The sequence below is a fragment of the Bombyx mandarina genome, chromosome 18 (genome assembly GCF_030267445.1).
Source record: "Bombyx mandarina strain Sakado chromosome 18, ASM3026744v2".
NCBI classification, from domain to species: domain Eukaryota; kingdom Metazoa; phylum Arthropoda; class Insecta; order Lepidoptera; family Bombycidae; genus Bombyx; species Bombyx mandarina.
In genome coordinates, this window is record NC_143224.1 from 1,559,286 (window position 1) to 1,584,103 (window position 24,818).

Below are 24,818 nucleotides of genomic sequence, written 5' to 3' on the forward strand. Positions count from 1 at the left end.
TAGAGAGAACGGCTTGCTCTAAACGCCATGATAATTTGGAGTCCCTAAAACATTTCGTACGATTGGTAGTGAAAAATTTTCCAATGGAAAGAGTGCGTGCTTCTATTGATAACTGGCCTCAAAGTTTAAAGGACTGTATTGCAGCCAATGGAGACCACTTCGAATAAGCTTTTATACTTTAAATTGTTTTATATTTATGTATTAAACTAACACACTGTAAAAGTAATAAATGTTATTTGCCATAGAAAAATATTTTTTTTCCTTTGTCACAGTATGTATTTATGGCCAGACTAAGAAAATACCTATATGATAATGACGATTTCACCGGTACTTAGCTTGAGACGTGAAGTAGCCTAAATGTCTGCTATTTTTTACTGTACCTATTCTTTAGTAGCCTAAGAGGCTATTCCAGCTAGGTCCGGAATGGTAGGTGAGCTCAAGGGCTGTGCTTCTCAGTTTCTGCGAAGGATTGGAAGCGTGACCTACAGAAAAAATCCGGCGGTGTGGGTCAGCAGCTCTGCAATTACAACTGAGACTGTGTTCACGTCATTCATATCAGTGATGGCTTTCTTATTATTTTGTCCATAGGCTCCGGTGATCACTAAGCATCAGATGGGCCATGACTTCCTTCAACTATACGCTTGCTTACTTCCTGTCTACATAGTCCTGCCATAGTTCTGTTACAAATGCCAATGCATTTTTTTTAAATGAAATTCCTTTAATCTGTTTGGCCACAAAGGAGAAACCCGAAATTCATACAAACTTGGGCCTGGCGTTACAGTGCTAGAATTTGGGCATAAATTACAATACCTTAGAAGGTTTCATGAGCCCAATTTTCAGGTCTCCCAGCAATGGCCAAATTGGTAAAATCAGGCAATGTTTACATTTTAGGCTATGTTTATTGTTTGATATATTTTAATAAAAAACGATATTTTTGAGGCTGTTTCCTACTAAAGATGAGTATTTTTTTACGAAACCTGTAGCAGCAACAGGTTGCTTGAAAATAAAAATGGAACCTGTTACGAGAAATCGCGCATTAGGTTGTTTACGAAAACGAACAAAGCCGAAAGTTAAAAACAACGTAATGCGAAACGCGGTGCGCACGAAATGATTTTTTTAAAGGTTTTTTGACCTGGTAACTAAGACCTTTAGGTCAGTCTTATTTTAATTTTAATGAAAGTTTTTTATATGAAAAATGATATTTATATGATAACTTTTTTATATAAAATATAAATCATTACGTGCTCCCATATTATCTCATCTCATTTCACTTCATGCCTTTTTTTTATTACTTAGATGGGTGGACGAGCTCACAGCCCACCTGGTGTTAAGTGGTTACTGGAGCCCATAGACATCTACAACGTAAATGCGCCACCTACCTTGAGATATAAGTTCTAAAATCTCAGTATAGTTACAACGGCTGCCCAGCCCTTCAAACCGAAACGCATTACTGCTTCACGGCAGAAATAGGCAGGGCGGTGGTACCTACCCGCGCGGACTCACAAGAGGTCCTACCACCAGTAAAAATATATGGCTAGACCAGTTATATAATTATGTATTTATTGCACTAAGGAAATGTTTTTATCTATTTGTACGAACGTACACAATATTAAGAGTTGCTTGATTGCGGGACGAGGGCGGGGATTGAGGGGCGGCATTAATGTTGTGATCTCCCCGAAAATCTATTTACACCAGGTGATTGTAAGCTTATCGGCCGATTTAAGCTAATAAATCATATGATAAATTATTGCTACACTGATTAATAGGTATAATCGAAATAAAAAAAACAAAATTGATAACATTTCAGACGATTTATCTTAAAATCAGTTCAATTATCTAAAATCAGTGCGATAAAGAGTTGCTAATTTATTGTCGTGCTTTTTAACGTCGTGATGTATTTAATTTAGTTAGTTCGTATCATGTACATGAAACGCTTGCTTATTTTTTGTACGGCATTCATTGCGTGTTCCGGTAAGTTATCAAACCCTTAAATGAGGTTTATTGTTTTTTTTGTTGTCGATGAAGGTAGGCAAAATTTCTTATCGCGTATCCTAGTTTTAAGAGTAAGATGGATCTATACATAGTATTATAAAGCTGAAGAGTTTGTTTGTTTGAACGCGCTAATCTCAGGAACTACTGGTCCGATTTGAAAAATTATTTCAGTGTTAGATATGTTGATAATATCCTGAAAAGCACCCCACGCTTTTTTACAATACAATATTTTTTTCTTACACTATTTTTAATTCAAATTTATTAAAGTTTATTATCTATTTTTTAGTTGGATTTTCTATAAAAGCGTATTTTTTTAAGTTTTTTTAAACTATTATTTATTTATTCCTGTATATGTAAGGATACTTCGGCAAAGGCACCCACAATTCAGGATCATTACCTCTTCTGTCAATCGATTATCATCTTTTTTGGAAAGTAGGTCACGCTTTAAATAGCTTAAATTCATGAAAAAACAATTCGAAAACAGGTTTTTTACCAATATAAAAAAATAACTAATAATACCAACTCTGTAACATTGTACCATTCTCTGAATTAACCCATGCCATTATTAGCACGCACGCGGTACCAGGTGAGCTCTCGTCAATCGTATGAGGGAACCGGTGGTCGTGTCATTGGCGTCCGCCGGTCCGGCGTCTGGGGCACGGCGGGATGGATGTTCTGCGTCAACCCTGTCCCGCCATCTCAGTGGCCCCCGAATGGGCTCCGGCCCAGTCCGGGCTCCCGAGCAAGAGTTTTAGTGAGGTTCAACTGCCACATACACGCCGCGAGAGTAATTTTCTGCTGTATAAAAAAAATTACCATTATTACTAAAGAGTAAACTAATTCTCCAGCACTTCCGACTCCTGAGGAGACGGATTTATCCATCTTCTTCGAGCACGCCGATCCAAATGCCCGTATCGTTGGAGGGACCGAAGCTGCTCCAGGGAGCCACCCCCACATGGTTTTTCTGACCAGCGGACGAATCAGGAGTTTCATCTGTGGAGGATCGCTGGTGTCGACACGCACCGTACTCACAGCTGGACATTGTGTGGCCGGTGTATATGCGGGCGGAATTTTGCACATGTAAGATTTTTTGTCCTATTTTATTCCGAGTGCGAAGTTCCGCTTAAAAGATTCGAGTAGAACCCAAAGACTCGAGTTAAGTTAGATTTTCTTCTGGGGCTACATGGCGTTGTCTAGTTAATATATTTCCAGAAACTAAAACTTTCAGAAAACGATTTCTGAATAAAAGGTGTAGTGCAACTATTCCTATGATCGAAGCCCGATAATCGTAAGGCAGCGGCTTGGCTCTGCCCCTGGCATTGCTGAAGTCCATGGGCGACGGTAACCACTCACCTACGGATGGGCCATATGCTTGTATGTATAAGGTCAATAATTTTTTTTTATCTTTATTGTTATTACAAGAAAATGTTTATTGTAATCTTTGAATTCGTGTTTCAATAATTTTACAAAACCGAATATCGTCAACAGCAACCTCCGCGTCACCGTCGGTACGAACGAGTGGAACTCTGGCGGTACCGAATACACCGTGGCCAGGAATATAACACACCCTGACTTTAGCCTCATCTACTTGAAAAACGACATCGGTCTTCTCATAACAGACGAGGAAGTAAAATTATCGGATGTAGTCCGCCCCATCAAATTGAGCTATGATTTCGTGTCTAGTGGAGTTCCCGTTAGAGTTGCTGGATGGGGTAGAATTGGGGTAAGCCGCCATTATATTTATCACACGCGTTATTCCTCTTTCACTAAACAAAGTTTTCTTAAACATATTTTAATCATACAGTCATCATTATTCTGCCCTTCTCCCAGTTACCTGGGTTCGGCGCAACGTGTTTTCTCCTTCCATACTCTTCTATCATATACCATTCCTTCGCTCACTCCCCTCTTACCCATATCGTCTTTCACGCAATCCATCCATTTCTTCTTAGGTCTACCTCTTCCTCTATATCCTTCCACATTCATAGTTAACATTTTCTTAACAACCTCATTTTCATTTCGTCTCATCACATGTCCATACCATCCCAAACGCGCACTTCTCAGCTTCTCTGTCACAGGTGCCACTTTCAGACTTCCTCTAACATATTAATTCCGTATTCTATCCATTCTCGTTACTCCACACATCCATCGCAACATTCGCAGCTCTGCTGCATGCAATCGCCTTTCATCCGCCACTTTAGTGGTCCAACAAGCTGCTGCTTTAATTATACAGTATGTCCTAACAAAGGGTACTTAAAGCCGAAACGTGGCTATAGTATGCACAGCACATAACTAAGTCGGAGTCACTGGTAGCGCCAGCTGAGTCCCTCAGAGGCCCGAGACTTTTGCTGGCATTTGTATGGCGGAACTAGAAATAATATTAGTATTATTTTACTCCCGGACATTAATTGTTCAGCACATGACGCGTCTGGTGTCAAGGCCTTATCGTACTAAAGCTCATGAATGCTATAACGTAACCACTACCTACTTATCTATATATCTTATCATTGAAATAAGATTCTATAACAAGATAGCAAACAAGTCATTTGGCATAGTTAGGTACACTATCTACCTTGATCTAATTTAGATTTCCACGAACTAAATAAATAACAAATTAGATGAAACTTACACATGTGATCTTTGTGTAGTCAGTATGTATGTTTCCGTGTGTGTTTCATCAGCTGACATCTCGTGCACCTTTTTGGGCTCGGATAAGCGGTTTGATTGGGCCAATAGGACTATCGTGTTTGCTGTGTTTTCCTATAGCTTCCGACTACTGAAAATTGCTCGAAGTAGTTCGGATTTTTACAAAAATGGTGGTCAATAGGTGGTCTTTGGTGTATTAAACTTGGTTCACGGACATAAACCTTTATGAAACAGAATCGATTCAGGTTATAACTTTTTTACGAATTTTTTTATTGCTTAAATGTGTTGACGAAGCTCACGGCCCACTTGGAATGAAGTGGTTACTGGAGCCCCTAAACATCTACAACATAAATATCGCCACCCACCTCGAGACATGAGTACTAAGGTCTCAGTTTTTACAGTAAAAGGGCTGTCCCAGCCTTTAAGTCGGAACGCATTACTGCTTCATCGCAGAAATAGATAGGGTGGCACCAACCCGTGTGGATTCACAATACGTTCAACCACCAGTAAATTAACTTACGTGAACCTCGACCTAGTAGATACAGATTGTTCTTGTGAACAGGTTGATACCTGCCAAAAAGGACTTAACGAAAGCGATAACACAGGGACATTGCCTATTGGATAGAACGAAAATGAATTCAATGTGCGCTTTCAATTTGTATGACCAATATCCAAATATTTACTTCCGGTTCCAATTCCCTTCTTTTTCTGTGTGGTCAGCCTCATTATTTACTGCGAATCATGTTATAGTATCTTGGTTAAAACGTAATTCATGGGTTGAAAAAAGTATAATTTGTTCGTAATGTTCAAGTACTTTTTACTCCAGTTCAGGTCGGGGTAGATATGCGGCGGCGTCTAATGGTAGCGCACCACGAGGCCTTAACCCCTTCAGCTTTAAGGGGTTTTGACCTATTTAGCAAATTAGCTATTATAGCAAATTACATTAGAAATTAGAATAAAGGATATTCCAATATTCCTACTAACCCACATTGACCAATCGAGTTAGGGCAAGCTGAAATTTAAGCACTGAAGAGACTTCAGTAGACGATTTTCATGATAAGTTAGGATCAGAAAATCAACATTCTACTACAATTAGGATACTAAGGACAATGGGGAAATAGCGAGTCGAGTTCCATAAAATCATATTCTAATATTTTCTGGTAAACAATTCGACAGCCCATCGTTATTTTACACTATAGTCTGGTTTTTTTTCATTAAAAAGGGCGTAAACCTATTTATTCCCTTAGTGAAAATTCTTCGTATGTATTATGTAATTTGGCGCCTAACTTTGAAGGTACCTCATAACAAATTATGTTTCGGGTATGATCCGCGTTTCAAGTTCTGATTGTTGATTCGAAGTTTAAAAGGGCAAATACGTACGTGAAAAAGCATTAATTTGTGCTGAATGCCAAATGTTTATGAAAATTTCCAGTTTTGTGTTTTAATACTTCTTACTTATGTTAGCAAACATGCTTTTCCAGCATCGTGAGCCGCTTTCCGAAAAGCTTTTGGTGATCGACGTGAGAACAATTGACGGTGAAGCCTGTGTCAGGGCTGCGGCCCAGGCGGCCATAGACTTCAACACGTGGGCCCCACACGTGGACCCAGCCATTGAACTTTGCACCTTCCACGCTAAAGGAACTGGTGCTTGTGGTGTGAGTAAAACTGTATACAAATTGACCGAGAAAATGCATGCTATATAAAGGATAACACGTCCGGTGCTTTCGTGTTGATCGATGCAACGGTGTTCGAATCCCACAAGCGGGTGGGTACCGATTTTTCTAATGAAATACGTACTCAACAAATGTTCACGATTAATTTCCACGGTGAAGGAATAACATCGTGTAATAAAAATCAAACCCGCAAAATTATAATTTGCGTAATTACTGGTGGTAGGACCTTTTGTGAGTCCGCGCGGGTAGGTACCACCACCCTGCCTATTTCTGCCGTGAAACAGTAATGCGTTTCGGTATGAAGGGTGGGACCGCCGTTGTAACTATACTGAGACTTTAGAACTTATATGTCAAGGTGGGTGGCGCATTTACATTGTAGATGTCTATGGGCCCCAGTAACCACTTAGCATCAGGTGGGCTGTGAGCTCATCCACCTATCCGCTGCGAAATAGTTATCTTGGCCCATCGACTTGCCACCAGTACCAGAAGTGAGGTTTAAGTTTCGGTAAAAAATTAAAAAGGTCGGCACACCAACCAGTTTAAAACAAAAGAGAAATAAGGTTAAAAGTAGTGACACAGTCTTTAAATTTAGAACTAAATGATCAGGAGTCAACATGTGCAGTAAGAAAATGATTGTAAATACTGCTACTACCGATGAATAATTAGGTATTACTAACAATAGTGGAGTGGAGTGGAATCGTAGAGACAAACGCGCTCTGTGCAAAATGCGTCACCTTGTCTCTAGCCTACCTCGATTGAGTTCTGTTTCATTTGAGGTTCGAAAGCGAGTTATTGAGCGCTAAGTGTAGGTTTTTTTAATTTTTTTATTGCTTAGATGGCTAGACGAGCTCACAGTCCACCTGGTGTTAAATGGTTACTGGAGCCCATAGACGTCTACAACCTAAATGCGCCATCCACCTTGAGGCATAAGTTCTAAGGTCTCAGTATAGTTACAACGGCTGCCCCACCCTTGTAATCGAAGCACATTACTGCTTCACGGCAGAAATAGGCAGGGTGGTGGTACCTACCCGCGCGGACTCACGAGAGGTCCTACCACCAGTAATTACGCAAATTATAATTTTGCGGGTTTGATTTTTATAACACGATACTATTCCTTCACCGTGGAAGTTAATCGTGAACCCGTGTTGAGTACGTATTTCATTAGAAAAATTTGTACCCGCCTGAGATTCAAACACCGATGCAGCGCTCAATACAAATGCACCGGACGTATTATCCTTTAGGCCACGACGACTTAAGGTAGCGGTAGAATGCGGCTTATTCGTGCCTCTACTGGTTGACGACCGTCAGCTGTATCTTCATTAGCCTTTAAATCAAAAGCGACTTAAAGAGCAAAACCTTCAAGAAATAAAAGCCTCAAAGAGCTTACCTACAATTCAATTTCATCATCATTAGCCCACAGTCGTCCACTGCTGGACATAGGCCTCTCCCAATCCCACCACTATTGAGCCCGGTCTTCACTCCCAATCACCCCTGAGTCCGGTCTTGGGCTCTCCATAACCACTTCTTGCGGCCACCAAATTTAATTTATTAATCAGTATTTTTTTTCCCAGGGTGACAGTGGTGGTGCATTGACTCGTATCGACAACGGTCTTCAAGTGGGAATGGTATCCTGGGGCTTTTCTTGTGCACGAGGTGCCCCGGATATGTTCGTCAGAATTAGCGCTTTCCGCTCCTGGTTAGAGGAGAATATAGTTTAAGACGTTTAAGTCTTCATGCTGCTAGTAGGTGCTAATAATAACAGGAGTCTGCTTTTATGCTTATCAATTCCACAAAAATATAGTTGTACAAATCTCTTTAACAAAAGTGTTTTGGTTATATATTTGGTTTTGGTTAAATAAATGTAAGATTTTTATTATACACATACATATATTTAATATACATCCATAACCCTGGAAAAGACATTTATATTTATCATACAAATATCTTCCCTTGGCGGGATTCGAACCCGCGACCCCCTAGTGTAGTGACCATGTCACTTACCACTACACCAGACAGCCGTTAGGACTTAACTATAAGCATCTGTCATCAAATGTAACCAAAAACGGAGTTAGTGTTTTATTGTATAAACTAGAAGTTAAGGTAATTCAACACTCTAAATCGTGTTTCCCAACATGGGGCCCATGAGCCACAACGGGGCAATTTAATAATTAAGAGGGGCAATCGCAATAAATTAATATATAAAAATGTATTAAAATTATTTTGAATTTGAATTTCAATGTTTTATTATATGTTTTGTAATATTACTTACTGTGTTTTAATAACAATTTCATAGTGATTTCTTCCTAAAACCTAACATTTATGTTTCTTAAGTGAAAAAAAAAATTTTTTAATGTTTAAAATGATGAATGGAGTGCCCAAAAATTTTGGAAATGTTACAGCAGGGCATGGCACAAAAAAGGTTGGGAAACACTGCTCTAAATTCAACTAGAACACCAACAATGATCTAAACTTAAATATTTCAAAATAATTAACACATACTGACGAAAATATGTCTCTGCTAAATTAAAAAACAAAAAACAAGAATCTAGCGGTAACAGTGGAAAAACAGTCAGCAACAAAATTTACTTTTAAATAATGAAATGGTAAATAAAATGAAGAAGTACTTTTACGGTTTAATCTCGCATTTATTATTGTCTTTATATTGTTTTCAACGCTTCTAATACTTGCTTAATACGTGTTTTCTTAGTCACAGAGATTAAACTGTGGGAGTAATTTTAATCATGTCTCCGACTCACAGAATCCGAATACAATAACCCTCTCTTATCACGGTACTTCTACAACACGATAACGAGATTTTTGTTTAAAAGTACTCAAAGATTACACTATGCACTATGAACAAACAATATACTATAAGAATAACCGAAATTTTACTGGCGGTAGGACCTCTTCTGAGTTCGCACGGGTAGGTACTACCATTATTTCTGCCGTGAAGCATTCTGGATTGAAGGTCGGGTCAGCCGTTGTAACTATACTGTGACCTTAGAACTTATATCTCAAGATGGGTGGCGGCATTTACGTTGTGAATGTCTATGGGCTATTTTTATGTATAATAGGTAAAAAAAACATACAGACATAGCACATTATTAAGCTATTGCATAGTTTTTATCGCGGGCTTTGAGCGTGGCGACCGAATCAAGAAGTTCCGTAACGAAAATAAAACCTAACTCCGCCTACCATGTAGCTCGCGTTCAACACATTCACGCGTTGCGTTTGTGTAGTGTTTGTGAATAAGCGCGCGGCGTGACGTCGCACTGCATGCGCATCATGAAAAGTCTGCCCATCTCTCTCTAGCGCGGTCTAGCTTATGTGTGTGAAGGGGACAGTTAATGTTTTGATTTTGTTAATTTTTATAAATATGGCATGGTCATAATTATTATTGTTTTAATATTCAATTATTATTGTCTAATTATAATTGCATAAGTTGATAAAAAATGCTATGTAATAGCTTTACCGCGGCAGTCCCCGAGTGCCACACGTGTTTTTCTTCTGTTTGTACTAGCTTCTAGTCTCATATAATAACACAGTTTTGCACAGCACGGGACTTTGCAGGAACGGATCTACAGTTATCGGAGGCTTAGGTGTATTAGACGAAATTTTAAAAGTTACACTATAACTAAAACATCAGTAACATTTCAACAAAAATACTAACGACATCTAGAGTTTAATTTTAAAAATAAAGTTCTACGTACTCTTTACAAATTTCGTTTTCTTTTATGGACAGCTTAATCAACTATCAGAACTCATTCGATTAATTCCAGTGAAGTCGACAGGGAATCCAATCGCGCAAACTCCTTGAGACTTTGCCGTCTTCTTTGTAAGCTATAACATAAGCAGAATTAAGGGCTCGCTCTGTTTCCCCGTGACCTTTGTCCGTGGTTCCAGCTTGTTCAATTTTAATTCGGGAATTGACTGATGAAGCTTCGGAGATTATTCTTTAGCGGCCCGTTTACTAACATTATGACAATCCTCAATAGAATCACCGGCCAGGTCTACCAACCTACACTGGATCTGACATAGATAGACAAGAGGATGAATGTAGTACCTTTCTGGAAGACTCGAGTCTTTTCAAAGAGCAAGCGAATCCATGGAAGTAAAGTTTATTAAGGACACAATGAGAGAAGAAAAGGAGAGATATTTACTAGCGATCCAATGTGTCCTTGTACTCCAGGTCGGTGCAAATATCCTACACACACGTATTAATTATTTGAATTACTGAATAGCGAAACATTTTGATTAATATTTAGCGCATTCTGAAGGTAATTTAAATAGAGAAATGTCTAGCTGGCCACAGAAAATTAATGCGATAAAAAGTTGAATTGAATCTTATGATTGTAAAGAAAAACCTTCATAGTCTAAACCTCTTTAGTTTTATAAAAATAATTTTTCTTATATGTCATTCAGTGAAGTTTGACATTCAGTAAAAAGAAAGTTCAGTTTGTTAAATATAATAATTTTATGAAATTAAGGGCTTTAAATGTTGTTTTCTCATTATACACATAACAGAAAACGCAATTAAGTCTTTTATTGTTTATTTATTCTGGAGTACCCAATAACATTATATGATTAAAGCATCAAACAAATTCAGCGAAAATCCAAGATTACGTACTAAATAATTCATATCGCAATTAGCCAAAATATGTCAAATAATAATCGATAATTACATGTGCATAAACTAATATGATGGTACAAAGAGCCACAAAGGGCTTTCAGGGACACGACCTTGTATATATATTAATAATTTAATAATAAATAATTTATACAAATTTAATAATGCATGATGTCGATGCTTCAGATGACATCAAAAAAGTGGCAAATGGACTTTGATGAAAGTTCACTTTTGCCGGTTTTCAAAATAATGACGTTGCAAATGCATTCGACAAAGTCTGGCACAATATCGGATATCGAGTCGAGGGAACCCGCTACTCACCGCGACCGCTCACGGCTGGAGTCCCACAAGGATCCAATAGCCCTTGCACTGGACGCCTTCAGCTCTAACTCTAGGAGCAGGCAGGAGACCCCGGTAACCCTACTCGTAGAACTCGAAAAACAGTTCGACGTGCAATCTAACCCATACATCAGTCCGCTGAGTTTCTCGCCGGATCTTCTCAGCGGGTCGCGATTCCGATCCGATAGTAGATTCATTCGCGAAGCAACTACTCTTGAGTTGTTAGGTCTCCTTCGGAAGCGCTAGGACATCTGTTAGCAAATCAGAGAGGACAGGTGTCCTAATGAAACTGGTAAGGCCTCTGAGCCAACACATTCATAAAAAAAGGAAGACAATAACCAGAGAAACTGGGCAAAAAAGCTAAACTTATTCAATATATACGGACCATAATCATATTATATGTACTCGCTTGAAGTAATTGGTAGCGATTTTCGATTTATAGCAATGTTTTTTTCTATATAAATCCCTACGGTAGTAGATTTGATATCTCTTAGTTGCTAATTAGGAATGTACAAAGATAAGCTGATAATTTTACAGCTTGCGTAGTCCATTAATTAAAGTTGTCTACTTTTACTATTCGACTCGGCTTGGCTTAGATTCCTTCAAACATCTGGAATGGCAAGGAAGGAAGTTTCACTTTTGCCGGTTTTCAAAATAATTGTACAAATTGATCGGACTGCCTGGCCCAGGTCGTTTTATCGCGTTGCCTTATCGAAGTAACGTTCCAAAGCTGAATTCATGGGTTTATGAATCGATTCGAGGCCCAGGTCCTCGTGTAAGTTAACGTTCGTCACGAACCATGGTGCTTCAACGGCTAACCTGCAAAAATGGGATTGTAGGGATTTTAAGGTATCTATGTATGTGCGAGCTACGTGAGCGAACACCACACTCGCGTAAGTCATGACGGGCCTTATGCAAGTTTTGTAAAGTATCATCTTGTTCCGAAGGGACATTTTACAAATCATGAGTAGAGTCTGCCTAGGGCTAAGACTAATCGGGCGATTATGGGCTATTGTCTGATTTTCTTACTAATGTAGCTCGTCGACCTGAAAAGGACCACCGCCTCCGACACTAGCTTCTCTATTCGCTCCTCAGCTAGTGCCTTCGATTCTTGGACTGTGAGAGTTAGGAGATCTATTTCAACATTAGTGACCCAGCGGTAACTGCCGCCGGCGCCGCCTGACCCGACTTTGCCGTTCGGAAGATATACTAATACTACAACCACCAATATTATTAGAAATAAGGTATCAAGTGGTTGACTGAGTACATAGGCTTTTTTATTTATTGCTAAGGTAGGTGAATGAGCTCACGGCCCACCTGGTGTTAAGTGGTCACTGGAGCCCATAAACCAAAGAAGTCCCTAATATTGTCCACAAATGAGCCAAGTAAGTTACATATGACAAACAAAATTACATGTACTGTTTTTTTTTTTTCACTTCATTAAGTAGTCGATAAGAACGATTTATCTAAATACAATCGGATTAATAATGAAAGGTTTTGTATTATCGGATTGATAAATGATTTGTAAAATTATAAATAACTGGTAATTCGAATGTTAATGAATAGTCTGATTCGGGCGACGGGAGAAATGAACGTAAAATACGGAATACTTTTTGTGGCGCTCTTTGCAGCTGCCTGGGGTAAGATTTCTGATTTTTTGCCAACATGACGAAGAATTTAGTTCATTAAGCCTTTTATTGCAGCGGATATCTTTTGATTTAACTGAAGATGATGATTACTGTGGAAGCCCATAGACCACATTAGACTTATTCCAACTGCTCAGTGCTCAACCTTAAAGTCTAGTAGGCATTAAGAATGCAATTGTAGTAGGAAATGCTGTTATTACTGATGAGTTAGGGAAATATAATTCAGGAACTAGTAATTATAGTCTAGCCAGATGAATAGCTGAACAGACTTTTATCAATTTTGTGCATTTTATATACTTGTAACTGACAACTCTCGTCACTGGATATTGGTAATTTTAAGATAATTAATTACTACAGTGGCCGTAAAAACTGGTAAACTTTTTTTTATGAAAGAAATCATGGAATGATTTCATCATTTTCCTGCCCTTCTGCCAATCACCCAGGGTCCTAAAATGTAATTAAAAGCTCGTTCAGATTATATTTCGTATTATAGTTGTTTAAGTTGTAAAATGAATATAAATAATAAAGGCGTGTATACACTGCAGATGTAATTTTAAATATGTAGTCGACTCTCGGAATCAGAAAAATTATCAAGAAAAATTATAGATAATGTTTAATGATGAACACGTTTTTCTTAAATTCCAGCCCTCCCCAAGCCTGAAGATGACATGTCCATCTTCTATGAGCATGTGGACCGGAACGCACGTATTGTGGGGGGTAGCCAGGCAGCTCAGGGCAGCCACCCCCACATGGTGGCGATGACTAATGGTGTCTTCATTAGGAGCTTTGTCTGTGGAGGCTCAGTGCTCACCCCACGCACGGTGCTCACCGCTGCTCATTGCATTGCCGCTGTATTCATATTTGGAAGTCTCTCTGGGTAATCTTATAAATTTCCATTCGCCTTAACTAGTAGGTTAGCAAGCAATCTATTCCTCGTGGATATTGGAAATGGATATTGTATGGGCGTAAATGTTCGCGGCTCACCAGACTATAAGTAGCAATAGAAGGCCACATAAATTAATAAACAAATACCATCATCCACCTTTAGACAGGAGGTCTAAGTTTCATGTTCACCGGACCACACAATCCCAATGCACCCAACCTCGCATGTGGCACTTGTGAACCGTAAGGTTTCGGTACCCTAGTCCTGTCTATTTATGACACGATGTAATCTTATTTTCTGACTTAAAAAGGGTAGTATATCCGTTAATCTTATGCAGTTAGAAGTGAGGCTTCATCACTTAACGTGGCTGCTCGTATTCACTTGTAGTGTCCATTATTGGCTCAGAGGAACCTTAGTCTCGCCTGCCTACTATAGCAAAATTATTTAATATTTATTTTCAAAAATTATTTTATTAGGTGATTAGTGTTATATTTTATTCGTTTGTTTTCTTCATTTGCGCAGAAATCTTCGTCTGACAGTCGGTACAAACCAATGGAACTCTGGTGGTACCCTCCACGCTGTCTCCAGAAACATCACCCACCCTAACTACGTGTCCAATACCATCAAGAACGACTTGGGTATTCTCATAACATCCTCGAACATCGTCTTCAACGACCGCGTCAGGCCTATCTCTTTGAGTTTTGACTACGTACCTGGAGGCGTCCCTGTCAGGGTTGCTGGATGGGGAAGAGTTAGGGTGAGTTTAATAGTATTTGAAGTGGTCGGTATAGAAGCTGAAAAGTATCCCTAAATATAAAAACAAATATAAGTATACGATTCAATGACCCCAAGCTAGGATTTGCTCCTGTGCTAAATGTTTAGAAAATATCATCAATCGTATATTTTTAATAGAAATATTTGGATGACAAAGATTTTAACTAGCTCAGGGCATTAACAATTATTTCCAGAAATCAACAGGCTAACATTAAAGAAACAAAGATCTGTACCTTACTACTTATAAAGCTATCTCCAACAGGACAAAATAAATGTATTTCAAAAAAGTCAAGACTTTTATCATCATCATCATCATCATCATAGTAGGTTGCTCTTGGCAGAGCAGTCGTGGTCATGTGGAATCCTTGTTTACTAAACCATTGACAGGTGTTCTCCATAGTTCGCGAACTTAGGCTTGGCGCATGCACTCGTTAAGTGGGGTTTTGTTAAGATCTTTCACTTGATCAGTCCAGCGCATGGGGCTTCGTCCACGAGATATTTAGATCTTTTTAGATCTCTCGATAAACTCTGTTGGCCGTCGCGATACGTGTCTAAAATATCAAAAAATCCTGGATTGCACTGTTGACGACAACCTTTAAGAGATAATAAGTTCTTTTAGGATCGAGGCGCGTTAGTGCGATGCTCAGTCCAAGATATATGGAGCATCCTTTTCCAGCACCACATTTCTAGTGATCTGGTCATCTGTCGTTTGTCGTCAGCATAACCAAGGTTGCATATGTTTTTGCCACCAATTGGCACACTATCAGTCTAGTCATTTAGAGCTATTCTCATAATGGCCTTGGTGTAACCTCGGTGCCACCTTGGTGGTAATGCTCTTGTTAAACAAGAGAGGTGAGAAGAGGTGAGAAGAAGAAGAGAGAAGAGAAGAAGACAGCTCCTTGCCTGAGATTCGCATCACACAACGTGCAGTCAGGCAGGAGCTTCGGCTTCTTGATGTCCATAAGTCGAGTGGGCCGGATTGCATCCCCGCAGTGGTTCTAAAAACATGCGCCCCTGAATTGACACCCGCGCTAACGCGTCTATATCGCCTCTCGTACAATACCAACAGGGTTCCGTCTTCATGGAAGACTGCTCATGTCCACCCTATCCCCAAAAAGGGTGACCGGTCGGACCCCTCAATTTACAGACCTATCGCGATAACTTCCTTGCTTTCCAAGGTGATGGAGCGAATCATAAACATCCAACTTCTTAAGTATCTTGAGGATCGCCAGCTGATCAGTGACCGGCAGTACGGTTTCCGTCATGGTCGCTCAGCTGGCGATCTTCTTGTATACCTCACACATAAATGGGCTGAAGCCTTGGAAAGCAAGGGCGAGGCTCTCGTTGTGAGCCTTGACATCGCGAAGGCCTTCGACAGGGTTTGGCATAGGGCACTTCTATCGAAGCTTCCAGCTTACGGGATCTCTGAGGGACTCTGCAAGTGGATCGCTAGCTTTTTGGATGGACGGAGCATCACAGTTGTCGTCGACGGCTGCTGCTCCGATACCATGACCATCAACGCTGGTGTTCCACAAGGTTCGGTGCTCTCCCCCACGCTTTTCATACTGCATATCAATGACATGCTATCTATTGATGGCATGCATTGCTATGCGGATGATAGTACGGGGGATGCGCGATATATCGGTCATCAAAGTCTCTCTCGAAGCGTTGTACACGAGAGGCGATTAAAACTTGTGTCTAAAGTGGAGAACTCTCTGAGGCGGGTCTCCAAGTGGGGTGAACTGAATTCAGTTCAGTTCAACCCATTGAAGACACAGGTTTGCGCGTTCACTGCGAAGAAGGACCCTTTTGTCATGGCGCCGGAATTTCAAGGAGTATCCTTGCAGCTTTCCGCGAGTATCGGGATTTTGGGGGTCGATATTTCGAGCGATGTCCAGTTTCGGAGTCATTTGGAAGGTAAAGCCAAGTTGGCCTCTAAAATGTTGGGAGTCCTCAACAGAGCGAAGCGGTATTTCGCGCCTGGGCAGAGACTTGCGCTTTATAAAGCGCAGGTCCGACCTCGCGTGGAGTACTGCTCTCACCTCTGGGCCGGGGTTCTCAAATACCAGCTACTTCCATTTGACTCCATACAGAAACGTGCTGTTCGGATGGTCGATAGTCCTGCTCTCGCGGATCGCTTGGAGCCTCTGGGTCTACGGAGGGACTTCCGTTCTCTCTGTGTTTTATACCGCATAGTCCATGGGGAATGCTCTGAGGAATTATTCGAGATGATCCCTCATCTCCTTTTTATCATCGCACCTCGCGCCATCGGAGCAGGGTTCATCCATATTATCTGGAACCGAAGCGTTCATCGACAGTGCGTTTCCAAAGATCTTTTTTGCCACGTACCATCCGGCTTTGGAATGAACTCCCCTCCACGGTGTTTTCCGAGCGCTATGACATGTCCTTCTTCAAACGAGGCTTGCGGAGAGTACTTTATGGTAGGCAGCGGCTTGGCTCTGCCCCTGGCATTGCTGACGTCCATGAGCGACGATGACCACTTACCATCAGGTGGGCCGTATGCTCGTCTGCAATGCAAAGGCAACAAAAAAAATTAAAAAAAATACATCCCTGCCGGACTCCAGCACTGGGACACGGGGGTTGTGAGGCAACGTTATCCAGCTTTACTGAAGCTGTATTGTTAAAAAATAAAGCGTTCGTAGGACATTTATAAGATGTTTTAGCACTCCCATTTTTCGAGGGTTTTCCATAACTGTTGCCATTAAACATAGTCAAATGATTTTTGAAAGACAACAAAGCAGATGTATGTTGAACTCTCCCGCCTTTTGTATAATTTGTCGCACAATCAAGATCTGTTCTCTTGTTCCTTTCCCAATTAGAAAGCCAACTTGTTCTGGCGCTATATGTGTTGATGAAAATATTTTTAAAAGTTCATTAAGGATATGTGGTAGAATTTTGCTGCAGTGCGATATCAGGCCAATAAGACGATAGTGGCTATATTTCCTTGTCGAACGTTTCTTATGCAAAAGGATAAAAAGGGAGTGCGCCCATTCAGTACGTCAAGTGCCAGATTTCCATATCTTGTTACAAACAGCATGGAAGATTTCGACATCACTTTCGCCACATTTTTTAACGATTTCGATCGGGATTTCATCACCTCCTTCTGCTTTTCCAGTTTTAAGGTGTTTAATAGCATAACGAGCTTCTTCTTTCAGTATGTCTAGTTCGTTCGTTTTTGGACATCTGGTATCGTTGGGGGGTTTTCGCAGTCGGGGTCAAAGAAAAGAGCTTGGCGATATTTTTTTCATCGGTCTAAAATCTCTTCTAACTCTGTCACTACACGATCCATCTGATCCATCCGATTTCTCAACAGCCCAGTTCTGCCACTTCAATTCAGGCTTTTATGGCAACTGGATCTTCTTTCCAGGCTAACGGTGCTCTCTCCACGAATCTTCTGGAGATCAATGTGAGAACCATTGATGGTCCGACTTGCGTGAGGACTGCGGCCCAGGCGGCCATTGACCTTAACATGAGGGCTCCTCCTGTCGAACCTCACATCGAGCTCTGCACATTCCACGCAGAAGGAACTGGTACTTGCAATGTAAGTATATAAACAACACTTCCTTGTCAATTCGTCTTCCCTGCAATTTTTTTTATAATATTCATAAAGATATATGAACGTACCCATGTAGCTACAATAATTTAAACAAGTAAAATATAGACATAATCATTTTCATAGCAAAATGGGTTTGTCTGTCTAGATTTCTATGGTTTGATTCAAACAGAAAATTTACTTACTTTGAATATAAATGAACCTGCTTTTATTTCATTATATTTATATTTAACATATTTAACCTATTAGATCTTTCTTCTGTTATTTATTTATTTACATTCGAGTTTGCACTTTGACAATTTAAAATCGTGAATCTAATCTATAATCTATAATATATTACTCCAGGGTGACAGTGGCAGCGCATTGGCTCGGACCGACAGCGGTCTCCAAGTCGGCATCGTGTCGTGGGGCTTCCCTTGCGCGCTGGGAGCTCCTGACATGTTCGTCAGAGTCAGCGCCTTCCGGTCCTGGCTGCAACAAAACATAGCTAATTAAACTATACTTAAATCAAGATTACCCTGAGCTTTTGTAAATAAACAAAAACCAACAAAGTTTAACGCCTTTTATTCTGTTTTATTTGGAACGAAGTTCCTTATGGGACGATGCGGAGGGGTACCCTAGCCGGGAAAAAACGTCCGTAACGTAAGATTTTTATTAGTAATGCACACAGTGTACGACTTAACTTTGTAATAACGTACAAAAATAAAAATAAAATATTATATATTTTTTATAAACCATTGTGTCAAATCAATCATAAAATAAAGTTGATAACTATGTAAAGTAGTTTTTTTTTTATATCAATAAAAAAATCATACTAAAAGATGTATACCCGATAATTATTTTCTTTATACCTCGAATAGAACTTTTTTTTTTTTTTTAATAATAAAAATACTATCGTAATATTAAAATGTTAATTTTAAGAACTTTGTTCCTATCCGGTGTCCCACGACACCACAAATCTTTTTTTAATCTATTTCTTTTTTTAATCTGGCTTGATGCAACGTCCCGTGGCTTGTTGAAGAAGAGTCCATCACCATTGACTCGAACGAGCTTTCAGATTTAATCCTACTTAAAAAATATCTGACACAAAAGCCCAATGCTTTTCGGCGATCTTTGTGTGTGGTCAGTATGTATGTGTGTATATGCATATGTGTTTCAATCAGCCGACATCTCATGCACCTTTTTAGGTTCTGAGAACCGGATCGATTAGGTTGGTAGGACTGTCGCATTTGCTGCGTTGCTGCGTGATTGAGGTTATTTTTTTTAGAAATTTGACATACCGCTTTGGTTAAGCTGTGTAACTAGTTTTTTGATTATTTATTTTGTTATTCGTCTTCGGTCGCTGCAAGAAGTAGTCGTGGCCTAAGGGATAAAACGCCCGGTGCATCTGTATCTAGCGATGCAACGGTGTTCGAATCACGCAGGGCGGCTACCAATTTTTCTAATGAAATACGTACTAAGCAAATGTTTACGATTGACTTCCACGGTGAAGGAATAGCATCGGAACAGATAAATGGACAATAATAATTGTGATCGAAATATGGTGGGACATCTACTTTATGTGACTGCAGAATCAACCTTTCGAATGGAAACAAGCGACGGTGTTCGTCTTTGGATGGGTCTCAATGTTTAATTTTTTTTTTATTGCTTAGATGGGTGGGCGGGCTCACAGCCCATAGACATTTGCATAGGAAATGCACTACCCACCTTGAGATATAAGTTCTAAGATCTCAGTATGGCCGTTTTCCGTAGGCACAAGAGCGCATTATGCGGCACAATGCTCAACTAAGCTTCAGCATAATTCGGCATTGTGCGTCACTGAGTCGCATTATGCTCTGTAGTTGAGCATTATGCTGCATAATGCGCTCTTGTGCTGTAATTGGGAAACGGCCTATAGCTACAACGACTGTCCCACCCTTCAAGCCGAAACGCATTACTGCTTCACGGCAGAAATAGGCGGAGTGGTGGTACCTACCCGTGCCGACTCACATGAGGTTCTACCACCAGTAATTACGCAAATTATAATTTTTGCGGGTTTGATTTTTATTACACGATGTTATTCCTTCACCATGGAAGCCGATCGTGAACATTTGTTAAGTACGTATTTCATTAGAAAAATTGGTACGCGCCTGAGATTCGAACACCGGTGCATCGCTCAAAACGAATGCACCGGATGTCTTATCCGTTAGGCCACAACTACTTCAAAATACTTGAATAAACAGAGTCAAGGAACAGAACATTAAAATACACGAATATAAATTAGATTACTTTATTTACAACCCAATATATTTCCTGCTCCTGTTTTCTCCATCGATTGTACTTTATTGCTTTACTGTACTTTTTGTCAAACATTGAAACCTTCAAAGAGCGATCTTGCGTTGATTTCTTCATTCAAACTTTCATTTAAAACATCTTCCAAGAAGTCGCGCACGCCAGCTACTCTCGTAAAGATATCTGGAGCTCCAATGGCGCAAGGCAGTCCCCAAGAGACAATACCCACTTGCTTTCCGTCCTTGACTGTCAAAAGAGCACTTCCAGAGTCACCCTGGGAAAAAGTATATAATAAAGAAAAAATGCTACACTAATTCCCCCTATAACGCGGTAGATTGGTTCCGCGTTATAGGAAACGCTTTGTTGGAGTATTATCGCATAACACGCTTGTATGACTCTCTATAACGCGTTATGTACAAATATAATACAACTTATCGAATGTTTTTACAATTCAAAAATCCGCGATATTAATTATGAGCTGTACAGATCATTAAGAATTTCACAGTTTAGAAATACATAAATAACGTGTGAAATCCCCGCATTATATGCCGGGAATACCCGAGCTATACGAGGGACTGAAATCGCGTAATATGAAAATGCGTTATAAGAGTACTATGTTATAAGGAGGATTGCTCTATAATTATATGCTTAAATATATTTTTGGCTGCTAATAGTTAATTTACAATATGATTTGTTTCGGAAAATTAACTTCAAAGAATTCCTTTCAGATCATTCTTGTAGATTTGAATTTTTTTTATTGCTTAGATGGGTGGACGAGCTCACAGCCCACCTGGTGTTAAGTGGTTACTGGAGCTGTCAAGTATAGTTACAACGGCTGCCCCACCCAACAAACTAAAACGCATTACTGCTTCACGGCAGAAATAGGCAGGGTGGTGGTACCCACCCGCCCGGACTCACAAGAGGTTCTTACTACCAAATACGTGACCTTTCAATATTAAGACTATGTATGAAGGTCTAATTTATTCTATGATACTAGAGACTGACCAGATCCGCACTACCCTCGACACCACAGTTCACGATGCTCTACACTCGGCGGCAGATAGAGGCAAATGGCGTGAAATGGTCCGTAATAAGCTCTTGTTGCGAGGAGGTGGTCACGACCCTCAGTATTGAGGAGACCGAAGCAAGAAGAAGAAGAGACTTCGATTTCGTATGACGAGTTGGAGATATCATGAGTTACTGCTCATTTTGATGTCTTCATTTCGCTTAAGTCCCTGATAATTTACAATAGAAGTGCTTTTTCTTCCAGTGCCTCTTCAATCCTGAAGGTTGGCCGTTAGCTTCCTGTATTCATTTCTATCAGAAGCCAGCCGGAACAACTGTTCGACGGAGCTAATACCGGTCCATAGAAATGCTAATAAATGCCAATAGCCAATTTGCATGAATCAAATCCTACTCACATTGCACATGCCATGACCAACGGAGTGGAACGTGCATATTTCAAGGTGAGGATCGATATCAGGAACCGGTCCCCACCACAACTCTGCTGCTGCTTCTCTCATATCCTTGCTGCACTGATCAGCTGCTATCGTCTCTACGTATAGGAGTTGCAAATCATCCGGAGTAGGTGATATTTGCTACAAAATATAGTGAAAAACATTGAGAAATTTTAAGGACAGAGGGTGACTTTTTTTTCCTACCTAAGCTGATAGCCTTAAGAGGCTATTTCAGCGTAACCTTAACTAGTAGGTGAGCTCACAGGGCTCAAGCCGGAGTGATGTTAACACTGACCCTAGCAAGAGCAGTGCTTCGCAGAATCTACCACCGGGTCGGAAACGCGACCCACTGAGAAGATCCGGCGAGAAACTCAGTGGGCTGTGTCTATGCGTTAATTCGCTCGTCGAGCCCTTCGTCGCAAGCGACGGGTTCGACGAGAACGATGACCGGTGCTTGTGGTACCTAAACGCACTGTTAATGGATCGGGAGGATCCGTAATGACGTGCTTTGGGCGACGTCGACTGTTTACCATTCGATCTACAGGATCGGGTATGTAATTTCCAGCGGCCACGACAAGAAGGTTCTCATGTCGTGCCGCCTTTTTAAAGTGGCGCAATGATGCCGACTGTAGATACTAGAGGGTGACAAGAAATGATATATTGTATCGTGAAAAAGTCACTTACTACAACACCACCTACAACCCTGGGTCCGGTGTTCCCCCAGCCTGTCACAGAGGCTTTCTCTCCTGCTCCCACCCATTCGTATCCAAGAGCAACACTTCTGATTTCTAAGCTGAACTCAATGTCGTTTTTAGTGATGAGAATCCCAGCATCATTTTTTATATTGTCCACATCCCAATGGGGATGGTTCTTGAAGGTTTTAAACTTGACCGTCATACCGCTTGAATTCCATTGGTTCGAGCCGATTCGCCCATTGAGGGTTCTGTTGAAATTTTTACGAAAAACTCTGATTTAATTATTGAAAATTTAAATAAATGTCTTTCACCCAGGTATCATTTTTTTATTGCTTAAATGGGTGGAAAAGGTCACAGCCCATCTGATGTTATGTTGTTACTGGAGCCCATAGTCATCTACAACGTAAATGCTGCCACCCGCCTTGAGATTCTAAGGTCTCAGTATATTTACAATGGGTGCCCCACCCTTCAAACCGAAACGCATTACTGCTTCACGACAGACATAGGCAGGGTGGTAGTACCTACCCGTGTAGACTCAGAAAAGGTCCTACCACCGGTAAACTATGTGTCATATTTATATAATTATTATTTACTAGTCATTACGCGTGACTTCGCCCGCGTTGTCAAGGAGATAATTATGTCAGTGTAGCTTCTTGTGGGAACGAGAGGTTATTTCTCGATAAAAGTTAGCCTATGTTATTCGTCTGACCTAATATTCTCCCTTTTAAAAATAACATGTCGATCGGTTGTTTCTTTTCGACGTGAAAGAAGGACATACAAACAGACTTTCACATTTATAACATTAATATGGGTATAGATATTGAAAGAAGGCTAAAAGTCCACGATAGCAAATAATTCGCAGCTACATATATACGTCAGTTAATTATAATATTATAGTTAACTAGCTGACCCGGCAGACTTCGTAGTGCCTCAATCGATAAATAAAAGACCTAAACTTTTGTATAAAATAAACTTAAAACAAACAAACGGAATCCGTCCGATGGGGAGGATATCAAAGGAAAAACAAAATTATCTAAGCTTTTAAACCTTCTTTGGACTTCCGCAAAAAATTCGAGACCAAAATTAGCCAAATCGATTCAGCCGCTCTCGAGTTTTAGCGAGACTAACGAACAGCAATTCATTTATATATATATATAGATTAAATAACTCACTCGGACAGTTTTCCATCGATAATACTAGGATCAATACAATGCGCTGCAGTCAGAACGTGTCTCTTAGTGATTATAGAACCTCCACACATTAAGAATCTGAAGTAATACCCTTCAATGAGGGCCACCATGTGAGGAGCATAGGCTTCAGGAGCATCTTCTCCACCAATTATCCTTTCAGAATTGACCTCCAACACAGGAACGCCTGCACAAAACGGAAACATTGACCAAAGCAATATTTACTATTAATAGGTTGTTTTACTATTGAGGTGGGCGGCGGCATTTACGTTGTAGATGTCTATGGACTCCGGTAACCACTTAATACCAGGTGGGCCGTGAGCTTGTCCACCCACTTAAGCAATGAAAAAAGGGCTTATGTTATATGTGTGTACGTACGTATTCATGAGCCTCCGATTTGAAGTTTTGGATCATCGTTATTACTTTAGAACCGAGAGATTGGAATTTCTAAATCAACGATACTCTATTTTCTATCTGTCCCTGTGATTAGCCGTGGGGTATTGCAGCTAATTTTTTTTTAAATAAATAATTAATAATAGTTTAGTTTTGGGCTTGAAAAGCTTTTTTACAATAAAATCATTTTTTCTTACACTATTTTTAATTCAAATGGATTAAAATTTATTTTCTATTTTTAGTTGGATTTTCTATAAAAGCGTATTTTGTTAGTTTTTTTAAACTATTATTTATTTTTCATTTTTTAGTTGCTTTTCAATTTTTTCAATTTGTTTTTTCAACAATTTTTTTTTTATTTTTGAATTGTCATCGGTCCTTTATAAGTATACCAAATTTCGAGTTAATCCGACGTTTTGAAGGGGGTCAAAATGATGTTCAAAGATTCCGTTACAAATATACATACGTCTGAAGCTAATAAAAGCGTATTAAAAACAAGCAAATGAATTGAACGCTAAACTAAAATTTTCTTGATTCTTACCATATGCACTCCCTCCGATTATCACCAGAACTATCAAACTGATTGTAAACATGTTGCACTTTGCACAGCGTACTATGACACAAACAGTTGGACAACACGGTATTTATATGGAATATAGAAAAGATA

The 24,818-nt window shown here is 39.9% G+C and overlaps 3 protein-coding genes across 3 annotated transcripts; 2 read left to right on the top strand and 1 right to left on the bottom strand.

Annotated features, from left to right (window-relative positions):
* The first annotated feature begins 1,546 nt into the window (after nt 1-1,546).
* LOC149500929 (chymotrypsin-2) lies at nt 1,547-8,539 on the top strand. Its single transcript, XM_089734587.1, has 5 exons — nt 1,547-1,971; nt 2,841-3,072; nt 3,481-3,715; nt 6,117-6,290; nt 7,880-8,539. Exons 1-5 carry the CDS (start codon nt 1,920-1,922, stop codon nt 8,024-8,026), a joined length of 840 nt encoding a protein of 279 aa, XP_089590713.1. The 5' UTR covers nt 1,547-1,919; the 3' UTR covers nt 8,027-8,539.
* Nucleotides 8,540-12,798: 4,259 nt separating this feature from the next.
* Nucleotides 12,799-18,703, top strand: LOC114248206 (chymotrypsin-2). Its single transcript, XM_089734684.1, has 5 exons — nt 12,799-12,914; nt 13,566-13,797; nt 14,326-14,560; nt 17,966-18,139; nt 18,497-18,703. The coding sequence occupies exons 1-5, from the start codon at nt 12,827-12,829 to the stop codon at nt 18,644-18,646; spliced, it is 879 nt and encodes a 292-aa protein (XP_089590810.1). The 5' UTR covers nt 12,799-12,826; the 3' UTR covers nt 18,647-18,703.
* A 1,701-nt stretch (nt 18,704-20,404) lies between these two features.
* On the bottom strand, nt 20,405-24,818 carry LOC114248212 (chymotrypsin-2). Its single transcript, XM_028181374.2, has 5 exons — nt 24,693-24,818; nt 23,747-23,948; nt 22,564-22,822; nt 21,844-22,020; nt 20,405-20,696 (listed from the first exon to the last, which is right to left on the bottom strand). The coding sequence occupies exons 1-5, from the start codon at nt 24,742-24,744 to the stop codon at nt 20,496-20,498; spliced, it is 891 nt and encodes a 296-aa protein (XP_028037175.2). The 5' UTR covers nt 24,745-24,818; the 3' UTR covers nt 20,405-20,495.